General features: G+C 39.0%; 1 protein-coding gene across 2 annotated transcripts in view; it reads left to right on the top strand.

Annotated features, from left to right (window-relative positions):
* The window catches only part of DPP10 (dipeptidyl peptidase like 10), a 1,575,897-nt gene that overhangs the window by 1,074,716 nt on the left and 484,919 nt on the right, over positions 1-16,262 (top strand). For both annotated transcript variants that reach the window (XM_086957361.1, XM_086957360.1), the window contains exon 11: positions 5,636-5,759. In XM_086957361.1, the coding sequence (XP_086813487.1) occupies positions 5,636-5,759 (124 nt within the window). The remainder of the gene's footprint in view (positions 1-5,635; positions 5,760-16,262) is intronic.

Below are 16,262 nucleotides of genomic sequence, written 5' to 3'. Positions count from 1 at the left end.
GGGTGGAAAGTAATTTAATTTATTAAATTAACGATTATTTTGTATTTATTGAATTAAAATGTATCCTGTCAATTGTGGGAAGTAATTTATTTGTAATTAATTATGAATTGGTTGTTAATTAATATTAATCAATTCATTGATAGTCAATCATGGTAATTGTGTGATTATTTAAGGAGTGGTTTGTGGGATTTTAGGGGTAAAGGGTGGGAAGCAATTTATTTTAATTATTAATCATTAGTTATTAGTTATTTAAATTCATTGATTGGAAATTAATTATGTGCATTGTGTAATTCATTTTAGGTGTCGGTTTGTGGGGTTTATAGGGGTAAAGGGTTGGAAGTAATTTATGTGTAATTAATTAATAATTAGTTGTTAATAAATATTAATTAACTGTTTGAAAATTAAATATGGAATTTGTCTACTTAATGTTAGGTGTGGGCTGTGGGGCTTATCAGGGTAATAGGTGGGAAGTAATTTATTTTTAATTAAATAAAAATTATTTGATTATTATTATTAACTAACTAATTTATCTTTAATTATATTTTTGTTTATATTTTTTGTGTGGGTTTTATTGTTATAGGGGTACACTGTGGGTAGTAAATTAATTTTACTCACTTTATAATTAGTTGGTAAATACTATTATTTTCTTAATTGAAAATAGGTTTCAATTGTGTAATTACATTTTTTTACAGTTTAATTTTAGCTGTGGCGGTGTGGGGTTTATAGGGGCCAAGTGTGGGAAGTTTATTAATTTTTAGGAGTTTTAATTTGTTTTTTCGTTGATAATATTTCTTTAATTGGTAATTAATTATGGTTATTAAGGAAGTTTAGATGTGGGTTTTGAATTGTGTGGTTTTATAGCGCAGGAAATAAAAAAAGTAAATGTATGTAATAATTGATGTTTTTGTAATTTCTAATTACAAATATGTATTTGTTTGGAAATTATTTTTTATTTTATGTAATATAATATTTGTTGGTATTTGTCATTTCTTTTTAACATTATAATATGTTTTAATTCTGTTTGTTTTTAAGTTTGAACTGACTGGAGTGAGAATATTCATTATTACTCCTCTGCAATCCAACAATTTCCCTACTGTTGCACTCACTGGAGTGGGAATAATAATTTGTATCCCTCCACTATCCAATACTTTCCAGACTTTTTCACTTACTGGAGTGGGAATAGTAAAATTTTACCCCTCCACTGTCCAACACTTTCCCTACTGTTGCACTCACTGGAGTGGGAATAGTAATTTTTACCCCTCACTGGATTTTGAATATTGATGTTGAACTTTTTTTAACTAAGTTTATTTATTATATCTATTAAAATGTATATTCAATCAACTTATTTTTTTATATTAATTTGATTATTTAACATATTAAATATGTAATATTTTTGTATATATATATATATGTATATATATATATATATATATATATATATATATATATATATATATATATATATATATATATATATATATATATATATATATACTTCGATAATTTGTAAAACTATATTTTTTACATCAATATTTGTTTTCCAATATTTTTGTATGTACCTGTTTAAGTATATGGGAGTCAATATGTTTACATACTATATTTTTTCATCAATATTTTTTACTCCTATATTTTTACATCGATATTTTTTCAGTGAACCACAAGAAAACCGAATAGCTCTCTCTCTCAGGTTGATGGATTTTTGTTGTTAGCTGAAAGATTGAATTAAATATAAATATTAACCATATCAATTTTTTATTACTTTTAGTTGAGTCAAGAAAGAGAGTTTAGTTGAGTTAAAGGGTTTTATTATATCTCCATTTAGTAATTCATTTGTGTATTTAAGTAGTTTCTTCCATAATCATCACCAAAAGATAAAAAATGAGTAGAATGAACCAATTCATAAAAGAATAAGCATTAACAAGGTAAATATAACAAGCGCGTTCACTAAGAAACGACCCTATCCCACGCCAAAGTTGAAATAAATGACAAAGCATTTGGAGGTGTGAGTCAGGAGCCCATAAAGAGTTGTGTCGAGAAACATAAAGCATAAACATTAAGCTTTAGCAGAATGAGCTAGAAAATATTCTTAGTCCAAATATGAAGAAAACTGAATACAGAGTCTCCTCTCAGAGAGATGGGGAAAAGGGCATCAGTCTGCTCTGCATCAAAGGGTGGAAGAAATGCATTTGCATCTCATCCGACTAAATCTGCCTAACCAGGAACATGCACTAATATAAACACACACAAAAATGTGTGATAACTTCCGCAAGAGTAGCATAATGCAACTTTCAACATAGCAGCCTATCACGGGAAAATAAACCTGTGTCAACGTGGTATTCACAACGCGGCGGGAGCATGCGATAGACACCAGATAACGCGGCAAATGTGAATATCAATGCAACGCCGCAAAAATGTGATACACGAGTGCAAAAAAACTTGCAATGAGGCCAACCGCAGTACTCAAAGTAGCGAAAACTAGCCACAGGCTTGTAAATCCCACGCGTCTGGCGGGAAAAGCACCATAAAAACCACAGAAAAAATACATAAATCAATCAATCAATCATAGGCATTTGTAGAGCGCACTACTTACCCGGAGGGTCTCAAACATCAGAAACAAGCCAAAGGTTGTAGCAACATGGATGCAGCCTGACCCAGTGCAGAGGCCAACTTGAACCCCATAACCCCCACAGTCTACCAGCAAGGAACAACGGGGTCAGGGAAGGCTAAGGAGAAGAGGGAGAGGAAGACGGGATGCTGACTGCAGCAAAACAAGACCAGCGTCACGGAGGTGACAGAACACTACCAGCAACTGACCCACTAGCAGACCACCTGGATTGCAGTCGGAGTGCTGAGGAGGCCAAACCAGGAGGCCAGTAGGCACCGGCATGACGTGACTACCTAAACCAGGTACCAACCCGCTGCCTACAGGAAGGCAGCAACAGCGACATGAGGAGGCAGTCCAGCGCCCCCGCAGGAGCTAGACGAAACCCAGGCCACAGTCATCAGTGTAGAGACGGTGCAAGGAGTAGGGAGTATGGACACAGCTCGAGAGGACCATACACAACCTCAACAGGGACTGCAACAAACAGGGACTGGAGTGACGGGGGGAGATTGGCACAATGGCATACATGCACAACGAGGTGTAGCACACTGCACGCCAATAATCACCTAGGATCATGTCCGAGATCCCCTTAGCACACTGCAGCACCCACACATACCACAAAAAGCACTCACACATTGACGACAACGTGGAACAACGTGCATAGCCTACACTGCAGAGAAAAAAACTGGCTCCGCACATGCACAGAAACATGGCTACTACATCTGACAGAGCTGGAAACTGTGAAATGGAAATGTATGCGTACAAACTCACATCCGTCATGTAGTCCAAATGTACATTGTCCCACAGAAGAAGCCAGCACCCCCAAACAGTCACAATGTACATTGCCATATAGTCTGCATGCAAACTAACGGGATCGCGGGCCTCTGGCTTGGAGCTTACACAGGCACATGGTGTGCCCTCCTTGACACACTCCGGTGTCGGCTGCTGATCAGTGTTCCCTGGCTGCGCAGGGTCGGGCCTGACAGGTTTGCAGTCCAGCGGGCCTTGGTATGGCAGGTGCACAGGATCGCAGTCAACCCCGCTAACGAGGATGGTGTCGGCCTGTGGCGGGGTGGGAGACGCCATCCTAGCAGAGATGTTGGGCTTTCCGGAAGAGGACCACACCCAGGGCTATGTGCTTTTTATTCACACCCCTATGCTGGCCTGGCATACGCCAGGCCCTCCTACTCTGCTCACGCTCACGGGGGCATAACAAGCAACATTTCCCACAAGGACCCCCACTGGCTGCTGTGACATGGTTGTATCCACTGTCCACCACACTCCATACACTAGAGGTGTATGTCACCGTGGCTATGGGTGTATTCTGCATACTGCGGTCTGTTCAGCACATCGTCGCCACTCTTGGCATTTTGTGCTTTCCCAATCATGGTTCTAATGCATCCTTCACACATGCTTGGTTGCCAACTCTCCCCACATTCGGCTATTGTGTGGCTGAGGTGCCATGCCATTGATTGGTCATGTTTACGGCTAGCCCAGGTTACCATTATAAGTTGTTCTATCATGTCTGGTGGGTGGGCATGTTGTTGTGCATGTTCGTCATGATTTTGTGACGTGTGCATTGCCGGAGTTGTGGATTGCATGGTTCTGGAGTTGAGGTGAGTGGGGTGATAATTTGGCACTTGCCAAGGGGTTGTGCATTTCCCTTGGTGCTATCCTGGGAACTCTGGTTGCTGATGGACTGTCGGAGGGTGAAGGGATCATGCAGACTGGTTGTATATTTGGAGGCGATATTGGTGACAGTCCCACGGTGTTCTGATGTTGATTGCACATTGGTGTGTGATGTGTGCTTCCTGTTGCACTGATTGTGTGCTGTGTCACCAAGGGGCACAGGTGGGACATGTGTGCAGTGGATAGCCCCAACACGTCCGTGCATCTGGCTATGGCGTATGGTCCTTGCTTGGTCTCCAGCTGGTCCTGCGAATTGTGTTGGATGTATGGGGACTGGGGTGCCAGGGTGATGGCGATGTCCAGGACAGGTGCGGGGCTTGGATGTGGCTGGCTGTGAGACTCCACCGACTCTGGTGGGTGTTGGTTGAGGTGTGCCAGGGGCCAACAGGTGCAGCACAGCCAGCAGCTTGGTGTGGGGTGGTATGTTGGTTGTCCACTGTGTTGGTGCCATAGGCCTGTTAGGCGATGATGGCCAGGATGCGTAGGATGGTTATCCCTTTCCGCCTGTAGTGGACAGTGACATTGTCAGATGCCGGGACTGTGAGGTAGGTGCGTTTCCTGGGGGGCTGCTATCTTTGTCTGCGCTGCCTCTGTGGTGGTCCGAGGGGAGTGCCGGGTGGGTGTTGTTGCCCTCTTGGGTGTCCGAGCTGCGTGATGAGTGGCTCCATGGCATCTGTTGCCCTTCTGACGACGCCCTAGGCTGGGCTCTCTTTTGTGTTGCAGGCTGCCATCCAACTTTACACCAGGTCAAGTCAGAACTGGTGTTAATTTCCTGCTGCTAACACGCCTTATCACGTGTTTTGTGTTCTTATCGCAGATCTGGCTGGTCGTTGTGAATGTTGAGGTGTCATGTTTTCGCTGCTTTTTGCATGGGAATGCCTACTCTGCATCTCATTAGCGATAGTTGGGGAGGTCCTCTGTGGCGATGTTTTTTGCGCCTGCTATCGTGGGCAGCCACGGCCCGTGGAGGGAGTACCAGTGGGCCAGAAAGGCAGGGCGGGGTTGCTAAAAACCGGAATATATATATTTTTTTTATTTTATTTTATTTATTGCGTGATTTAAAAAACCATTGCAAGTACAAAACTTTTTAAAAAAAGGTATCCAGATTATATTTGAAATGTCATAATTCCTAAAAACTAGTAAGGGTAGCAATAACATCATTAAATCTAAAAACCGGCATATGGATAATTGGAGGTCAGTAAACAATTTAATTAATAAAATGAATTTCGTAGCGCGCGCTGCATCGCATTTTATATACACTATACACTTGATGACGGTTATAGCTCAAGAAATGAGAGAAACATATTACGAAGTTAAATATTTTTATCTTTTTTGTTTAACCAGGGATTACTACATCACAATGGTGAAGTGGGTGAGCAACACAAAGACTGTGGTGAGGTGGTTAAATAGACCTCAGAATGTATCTATCCTTACAGTGTGCGAGACTACCACAGGAGCCTGTAGCAAAGTAAGTAAAGTGATACGCTAACCCCTTCATATGACAAAACACACTGAATGAAACAAACCGGTCCTATGTGCAGCCCTTTTAATAAAGTTTAAAATGCTCGTTTGCTATGTGTCAAATAAGAGTGCTGTGTAAGTCACTTTGAGTAAAGATTAGTTTATCGGTGCATTTAAATATGTGTCTGTAGGTCATCAGCTGTAGACTATCAAGATATGACTTAAAGTATTGCTGTGAACATGTTGGTGCAAAGTCTTCTGTACGTTTTGGAGGAAATTATTTTTACAAGCATCTTCATAAATGATAGCTAAGAAATGTATTTTGACTGAGATAGATTTACCCCCTGTTGACTTCATTGTTCATGCTGAACACAAAATAATTGCATCTGCTGTAATGCAAAACTACAAACGGTACCTGTGTATGAGCCCCATATTATGACAGATTCACTCCCACAAAGTCCACTACAACGTCAAATAAATTGTAATCTATTAAACCATGCCAAATAATAATAATGTACAAAACTGATTTTGACATTGAATATCATGTGTTCCATAGAAATGAGGACATTCCCTAGATAGAATGGCCCCATTTCAGAAAAGCATGATTCTTTTTAGGTCCGGCTTTAACTGTATGAAATACCTCATGTCATCAATTCCTCAAAAACGTGCAGCAAGATGTGAAGTGAGAAAGAGCAAGAGAGATTGAGTGGGCTATAGGTAACCCCCATTCTGCCTTTTTTTTTACATTTTTGTTAATGATTTGCCATCACGTGCATGGGCTGTCCATCAAAGTCATGACATTTTGTGATTAGTTGTTTTGTCCCGTTAAAGTTCCCATTAGAATTTTGTGCTGGGGCTGAAGTGAATATTTTGGTTAACGTTAACCTGTGAGTGATATGAGGAACTTTCTTTGCCAGCGTAACAACATTTTATTGTTGGTTTGTGACTTTTTTTCTTTAACAGGTGCTCTCTGTGCTATTCACTTCACCTCCTTGCATGTTTATTTGTTTTACTTTGCTGTCCGTATAGCATGGTGTTGGGTTAATAGATGTTTAGTATAGTTGCATGCACATAAGCCTTAATCAGGCAGTGCAAATCCTTTTTTTTTAAAACTTGGTACTATGCAATTTTTTGACATGGGTACCTTCAATTTTACCACTTATAATATAAACTTCATCTTCTGACTCAATTTCTTAACACTCATCTTTGTGGGTACAGATTGATAATGCTGGTTCATTCTGTTCTAGGACAGTTTCATACTCCCAGCTTCCATATTATTGAGGTGCTAAATCAGTAAATTTGACAGAATCGTTTGGATTTAAATGATGATGAGCAGAGATTTACAAAACGCGACAGATGCTCGCAAGAGTGTCCCAGCGCTAGTACTCATGGGCAAGACGTTAAGCCTGAATAAAAAACTTGTATTCAACTTTTTAATAAAAACATGTCAGACCCTTCAAGGCGAAGGTCAAGGGACAGTATATTTCAGGCAGAGGGCCCCAGCAAGGAGGAGAGGCCACCTTTCCCGGAGATTGAGCCATGCCAATACTGCCATGGTCAGATTGGAGGAGCATAGTTTCCTAATGGGAGAATACGAATTATTTCTTGTTTCAACATATTGAGGGCCTATATGTCTCACACCGAATCTGTTTTTTCACTGGAAGTCAGTGAAGGGAATGAAGATGCAGGGAGACCCTTGTTCTCAGAGAAAGATTGTGAAACATCCGCATTGCACCAGTTTGTACAACCTGAAGCCTATTTACTAAGCAATCTGGCATGCCCAAATATAGAACATTAGCATAATCCAACCTAGAGGTAATTAAGGCCTGGCTAGTAAGAGAAGGACATGCAAACATTTCTTTAATACATGGAGGAGCCCAAAACAGGTTCCCACAAATGCCGAGACTTGAGGTCGAAAAGGGAACTGGTTATCAAACTTAAACCCTAGGCTCCTGACCACTCATGACTGAAGGAGCAGCAAGAGAACCCTCCCAGGACAGCATGTGGGCCAATCAGAAAAATCAAGGCCAAAGAGCAGGACTTTGGTCTTTTCTGCATAACACATCAGGTGATTCTGACACAGCCAGGAGAAAACTGCAGGCTAAATGAGGTCTGGTTAAATACCTTCCCCTTTAGTACTGCATCTGGGTGTCTTCAGCATAGGAGATTATCTTGGCTCTGTAGGAATCTACAAGTGGTCCTAGAGGAGTTAGATATCTATTAAAAAGTGTAGGATGTACAGCAGAGCCTCGTGGCAACCCTATTGCTAAAGCCTTTGGTACCAGATGAAAAAGGGAGGTCCAAACTTTCTGACCTCTCTTCCCCAGATAGGAATCCATCCATCTCAACACTAGGCGTTTAACCCAATGGCCTGTATTGTCAGAGGAGCATAGAATGTGGCACTGTATCAAAGGCTGCTGAAAGTTCCTACTGCATCAGCACAGCCATTTCACCCTTAACTAGAGTGCATTTGATGTGCTCTGTCACCTCTAGAAGAGCCGGCTCAGTACTCAAATTAGGCCAAACCCCAGATTAACTGTGGTGAAGGAGGTCATCTGAGAGCTGCCAATTTAAAAATGTATTTAGAAATTTCACCTCCGCAGGAAGTAGCGAAATAGGCCTATAGTTGGCCAAGACATTAGGATCAGCTGTGGGTTGCTGAAAAAGATAAATTATTCTTGTCAGCTTCCACGCTAAAGGTACAACAGCAGTGGCAATTGATTCATTAAAAAGTTTATCCATCAACGAGCTGATCACATTCATCCCCAAAATGAACAGCTCAATGGGGCATGGATCGGAGGGGGAGCCTGATTTAGGACCATATATTTCAGTTATAGTTTCATCGGGGGGCTGGGTTGAAAGTGGACAAGGTACATTCCGCATTCACGGTTACTTCATCTAGAGGAGACATGATCATGTCATTCAGAGAGGTTGTGACAAAATTAGACTGTATCTTTCAAATCGTATCTTGAAAAAAGGTTTTTTAATAAATTAACTAACTCAATGTCCTGGGCCCCCAAAGATAAGTGCGCTAGCCTGAACTTTATGCAGCAATCTGCAGCTATTTTAAGACTATTGAGGGCCTCTAGTGTCAGGTGTATATCTTTTCTCTAAAGGTATACAGAGCCAAAGCTGATGGTAGTGTACTGCATGGGGCAACACCAATCGTAATACACTGGGGGTGGCCGAATATGCACTCATTAGATCCTAACTGATCTCCCAAAAAATACACCTATGTTTTCTCTAAGACAGGATCTGTGCCTGGAGCCTATGATATATAAGGCCCACCCTAAGGCACTTCTTTACTGGTGCAGACTTAAGTATCCACCAGATCTGGAAGATTATTACACCTCCTTTTTGGATACAGTCTCTAGTAATTTGTCTGTTAAAATCAAATGCCTCTCTAATGTCAGGAGCATGGTATTTTAGATTGGCCTTGGTGATTGTTGGTCTTCTATTCCCATTACAAAGAATCTTCCAAATTCTCCACTTAAGAAGGCTTTTTGGATAATAAAAATCACTGAGGAGTCTAGGGATGTGACAGTGGGATCTCTTGTAGCCTAATTGATACATTTTAAGTGCAATGTGAGTTTTGAGCCTTTCCTAGACTATGTATTACTACCAGCAGGTAGGAAGATCGATCTGAAGGTTCGATATGGCACCTTACATCTACAGACACTTCAAGCAAAAAGGAATATACATAGCTGTCTGAGTACCATATGCCCCCATGCTTGCAGTCTGAGGAATTTCTGTCTCAGTTTTTCATCTTATGTCCCTCTTATGTTCGCCCCAGAAACAGATGGAGTATACATTTGTGTAGACAGTTAGGCTGTAGACAGCATTAGGAAACCATAAGGCTACTGTGCACGGAGTCTAACCAGAAGATAGTGTGTGCAGTATCCAAATACCTTTTTTAGAGTTGGTCTGTCAGAAAGAAAGCAATTGCACCTTAGATCTCTGTACTTTAAATATGGTGTTTGTGAAGATGTGTATGGCCTGTTTTATAACTCGCTCTTTATTATTATTCATTATCGTATATATTGTTTTTTATCTTTTACAGAGATAAATTAGACATTTTGATATCCCAAGGCTGAGGATATCCAGCAGTTATGGCTTTTATTTTAGTGTGAATGAAATGTGAATTTCGATACATTTGTATATGTTCCTAACTTTGTACTTGTGATGAGGTTTGCTGTTTGAGTTCTGAATGTTTTCACAGGGGTATTTATTTTTATTAATGAATTTGTATGGGTCGTGTATGTTTATGGTAGAAACACTGAATAAAGTAATTAAACTAAACAAAATTAAAAAGGTGACTAACTTTTCACACCATTCTAAGGGAGGGGGGAGCTTCTATCACAAGCAGTAGGTGCTTGACATTTTTTATGATCTTAAACACCTCTCGTGACTTTTTTGCTGCGACTTCATTTTCTCATCAAAATAGGCTTTTTTGGCAACCTCAGTGGAGGCAGGATATTTCCTCAAGGTTGCCCAGTAGGTGGCTTCATCTTCCTCAATATAATGCTTGCGTCAACGACTCTGTCGTTACAGAGTTTTTTTCTCAGCTATTAGAGGTTCTTATAACCAAGACGTGGTGGGTCTACTTCTGTAGAATTTTCTTACTGTGATTGGGACTAACTTACTCTCAGAGGTAGCATCTATATTGACATTATCTGATAACACAATTACTGGATTGGTAAACTTTCTAGGCTTCATCTTACTATAAAGCCTAAACGAGTGATGTCAGTATTCATTATGTGAACAAGATACATTAATTTTAGATTTGGATATAGGTCCGGCAATGCCTCCAGACCCCCGGGACAAGAGAACAGGAGGCAGATGATCTGAGAAAGGCCTGTATCAGAGGATCATGTAGAAATATCGAACTGTGTAGAGTAAGGTGGATCTCCTGGTATCTCATGCTCTATATGATAATTAATTAGCGACAATGATATTTCATGCTGTGAAAACATCCAATAATCTTTGCTACTCTCCACTTGTACTTAACGTTTCCATGTAAATAAAAACTCATCGATCTGTTGGGTAAATAAATTATGTTTTACACCATATTTACCAACCTTCAGTCATCTCCTATAGGACATCATTATTGCACCCAAAACAGGTACTGACTTGTGCTGAACTACACATCTAGAGAACTAATCAAAGTATATATAGACTTTTTAATGGGTTTGCAATTTCAAAAAAGATGACCAATGGCCTTGTCTGCCCTCCACTTGTACATACACATTTAGTGAAAATACAAAAATGTTATCACGGTGTTCAAAATCTTACTATCTGGAATTTGGTGCAGATCCCTGTATTTAATATCTCTTGAAAGAAAATGATCCAGGTCACTCTTGAAAAGGGCATTTAAAACACTTATGGTGCACAGTAAATGGGTTTTGTGCATATGAATTTGGCCCGTCATCACCAAAAATAAGAACCTTATTGATCAATTTCAAGTGACTGACTGCATAGCTATAGCGTATCTTCCCCCAGAGGATATTTTGGTGCAGGATTAAATCAACTGAGCCAAACAAGGTATTTTGCTAATTTCTATATTATGGCAAACACATTGCATATGTAATATTACATGGGAGGGAAATGGAGAAGCTGAGACTTGGACAGAGCAGGATTGGTATCCATTGTCCTTAGATGGCAGTCGAAAATAATGAGGACAGTTGGGAATGGATCTATGACAGCTCCTCCATGGGATGTAAGAGAGTTTCTAGTACCACTGCATTGCTTCATTTAAGCCAGTGGCTGCAGGTGGGGACAACTCAGTACTTATTTTTAGGGAGAGGCACTAATTATTTCTCGACAGACTATGACCCAGAGAAAGGGCAGGAAAATCACATAAGAGTAAAGAAGTGGGAAATGGAAAAAAAACAAAAAGTGAGCTAAAGTGGCAAGTAGTGCCTTCTTGTGGATGAAGGAGGCATATAATGAAATCATGATCACACAGTTGTGGTATTCAACACCCCCAACATTCAGTAGTATAGCTGCAGGCTTCTGAGCAAAACCTTGGGCCCCAGAACATATTCTTTTACAATTCTGTACTGTAGAAAGGTAATAAGTGTCCACTTGGTGAAGGCATTGGTTACTAAGAAAAGATGCCTTCAACTAAATGATTGGCAAACACAGTAGGGAGCATTCACAAAGGTAAATGTACATGTGAGTAAATCTACATGTGTACGTGTACTCTTACACTTTTGAATAACTTTACTACTTTTGGCTATACACCATTTACAAGTGTAAATATACTCAAAAGTGTTGGCCTACATGTAACCACCATAGAATTCAGGGAGTGGAGCCTAATATAATAATCAATGAGTAAAAAATATATAAACCCTGTTGTGACTGGTGCCTCATTTCTCTTTGCCACTGTGAGAAAGTCATGCCTGGGCTCATCGGAGAGAGGCAGCTAATCACACACCTGAGATTAATCTCTCACCCTTTTTCTCTCCCCGGATTAGGCTAATCACACTAGGATGGGTCTATTGATCAGGAACTGCCCAGCTGGCAAGCAAAGTGATTGACGGCCCAAAATGATAGGGGAAATCTTGAATCTCATTAGGGTTGCCTCAGGCAAATATTACTCATTTTAGAATACTAACATCAGTTGGTGGACAAATAGACAGTGAAAATGAGTTTGGGACCCAGAAATGTTTTAACACATTTTACCCTAAGTGTAAAAACAGGTAAAAAACTACACTTCACTTCAGCAAGGAAGAAAACAACATTTCTTCTTCGAGTCCCAAGCGGATTATAAGGCCTTAGACTGTCATAACCAATTTAATCTGGGTCCTGCTCTGAGTGTGCTACCCGTGTAGAGACCTAGCTGGGTTACACAAGCAGTTCCTCTCTTAGCCTCCAGAATTGTGCACACACTTCTAGGCATATGTTCATGTGAAACCAGCACAGATGCTCTTAATCCTGCTGTTTAACTGTGGACTTTATTTAAAAAGATGGGCATTGGCACTTACAGCTCAAGTAAATTGAAATCAAAATTGTAGAGAAAGTGAAACTCCTTTAGGTGAAAAAAACTGTTGTCTTGGCATTTTAGATCAGAATCTGCTTCTCTCTTACATATGTATTCAGAAGAATAGATCATGTTACATTGATTGAAGTTGGTTTCTTTTTTAGGTTAGGATCCCTCTCCACATTATCTACTTGCTGTCTTGCGCTTATCAAAATGACAGGCAGAGATTTTAAAATAATATCTCCTTCTGTAACAGTGCTCTGTAATCTTGAAGGCAGAGTTTAGTAGCAGCATGTGAGTAAATGTCATAATTGTTCTATTCTTTCTTCTTTGAGTGGAAGTCTCATTCAAGGAAAACTGAGATTGTACAGTCAATGGACCTGTCAGCCCTACACGACAAGACAAGTCACAGCTATGCCTCTACTTCCCATGGGAACAAATAGCATGTGGTTGTGGGGGGCCTATACTTCCATGTTCTTCCAAATTTCTTGCAGTTCTTTTATCTCCCCTAAAATTAATTTGTAGATTACGATTCATGCATGAATATCCAATTGTTTGAATGGACTTCATTTAAAGGATTGGCCATTACTGTATCAGGACATTTAGGCCTGAGGATTGTCTCATGAACTGATGACACAAGACAACAAAAAACTTGACAACCTTTCCACATCAGCCTAAAGAACTGTACATAATGCTTTGCATACTGGACTATAAGGACACTGCTGTTATCCGGGTCTGGCTGAGTGGTTGATTCCCTAGTTTCAGCCTCAATGTAATGATGGACTGTGTTGTACTATTTGGTCTCCATTAGTGTGTGCTTTTGTTTTGATCCTATGTTGTTGAAATGTCTTCAGCAGTCAACATTTAGTAGTGAAAATATTATTAATTTGAATAAAATATCCATTTTATTATAATCTAAGACTGAGTACATCTACCTATAATAAATGTTGATATGCTCGTAGGATTCTTCGTATATATATTTAATTCACATTCTTGTTTTGGGCAGAGTCAGGATCAGTTCCTGAGCATTTGATTCATTCTATCAAAAATAGTTTGTTCAAGAATTCCTTCACATATTTTGTAAGATAGCATTACATACCAACGGAGAAATAAACTAAAGGTCCAATGCAAGTTTATTTAAAACTACATGATCTCCACAAATATCAGAGAATATGTTTATAGGAGCAGAATAGATTTGCCGGATTATTTTTACTTTAGCATTTGCTCTCACCTTCACAAGAACCTCTAATAATGAAGCCTTCCAAAACTGAAATGATCACAGCGATGAAACATTATATATAAATGTTCAGTTTATTCATTAAATATTTTGTTCATCTTTATTGACAAGACCAAACCAAAATAAATATTTCCCTTTAATTTTCAACAGATCTAGACCTGTGTTAATATATTAGGGTTTCTCAATAGAGGCCATTTGAATGGACCACATTGAAGGTGTACATTATAAACTGTTTGTATCAATGATAATATTTGATACAGAATATCATACTTGTTTGGAGTTAAAATAACATCATAAACAAGATTTTTCCTTCAAAAAATTTGCTGCAAAACACAAAGATGAGGAATCTCAGGTTTGAGAAACAAATATCTGCCTAGTCATTCGTGATTTAAAAGACTAAGGATGTACCAGAACAGGTTTTCTGATGAAACAAGATGCACTGAGAATGAGTCATTTTTTGGTTTTATCTCGCTTTTCGAAGCAAGCATAACGTTATTTTACCCAGATGTACATTTCATTACTAAGGTCTATGTACTCAGAGTCAATATTTTATGATAATATAAAACTAATTGAAAAAAAGATGTGTGATAATGACTGAACATGTTTTTTCCACTACATTATAAATAAATAAGACACTCAAAATTATGATCCGAGAAACAGAAGTGAAAGAGTTTGGAGTCAAGATTGTGATAGGGCACGTATTCAGAATTTTGGTTTTCTTTCTCAGGTCCATTCAGCCACTTCCATGTCAGCTCATAAGAATGTCAATGAATGCCCTCACGTATCCTATTGCTAGCGTTTCAGAATGATAGTAGACTAATTTATAAACATTGTTCCAAACTATTGTATTAGACATAAATCCCCATATATCTCACCCATCATCTATGTTTTGTATTTTATTTGGCACAATTTATTATCTTCATTTATTATGGTTCTGCTTTTGGTTGTTTCAGGGATTTATGATCTGACCTTCCTTTTATTAATTTCACAAAAATTACTTATCTGACCAATGAGATACAATAGATTCATTCTTACAGAAATTAGTAAAGCTGACAACCTTGCACGTGTGTAGATTTTCTAAATTCCAGAATACACAAAACTCTTCCATGCAATGCTGGAAACCTGTTCCAATTGTAACATTACAGGCATAATCTTGGAAAAGGTTTGTGAATGAAATTTTCTAATGCAACAATATACATGCACATTTTTATGCATTTGAAAATCTGCAGCACCTGTGCCAAATCATTTGTTAACCGTTTTCTTTTATTCATGGGACATTCTATTCCTCCTGTAGAGAATTATTTATTTTTACGATGTCTTACAGGTTTTCTAAAAGTTCACAACATTCATCTTACAGCAAACAATATCCAATTCCTCATCAATTCGATGTTATAAAGTGCAAGTCTCAAGACTGAAGAGGGCAAGATATAGAACATCGCAAAATAGCAACTAAATCAGTTCAGATAATATTTTTTCAAAAACGAAACAAATATAGAATTCCAGAAAATGATGAATACTAAAATGTGCTCCTTTAAAGGGCAAAATGTAAATCAATCTGCTGTGCGGAAATACAATTTCACAAATGTCATATGAAAAAGTACCATTATATAAAACCAAGTGCACGGTGTTAAATACATAAATACCCACATGTAAATACTAAAGTGCAGATATGGCCCATACTAAAGACAGCAAAGAGTTTCAGATCAAGTGTTCAGAATTCTTTCTTAAAATACCAAACTACAAATCAAGATGCTACATACACAATACATCTTCCTAGATATCATATGCCAGTAAGTTCTTTCTCCAAAGTGCCATGTTGGAAAATGGACCTCCCTGAAGGGTACTCAATAATTGTTGCCTTTCTCCTCATCTTTCTATGACCTTTTTGTTTGCTTTAGGACTGCTAATCAGTTCTAGAGTGCATGTGCTCTCTCATCTAAACATGGTATAATTAGTTTACAACAGTTTGAAATATTTTGTTTAATATTAAGTCTCTTGTGAAGAGGTATAACATATAACCAGGGCTTGTCAGTCAAATGTTACTAGTGAGGCAGCACCACTGATTGTGCCACCCACATGTTAGACTTCGGGGTCTCTAGTTAGCACAGGTGGGTACTTGTGACAAATAGGGACCCTGGCCTCTAGTCAGCGTAAGGGGGATACACTCTTTAGACAACCCCTGCTCACCACCTTGGTATCTTGGCAAGAGCAGACAGGCTTATCAAAGGCAATGTGTAAAGTATTTGTACCAACACTCTCAGTAACACAGTGAAAACATCACAAATGGACTC

Source organism: Lissotriton vulgaris, chromosome 2_1, assembly GCF_964263255.1.
Source record: "Lissotriton vulgaris chromosome 2_1, aLisVul1.2, whole genome shotgun sequence".
NCBI lineage: Eukaryota > Metazoa > Chordata > Amphibia > Caudata > Salamandridae > Lissotriton > Lissotriton vulgaris.
This window is presented reverse-complemented; position numbering and strand designations above follow the sequence as displayed.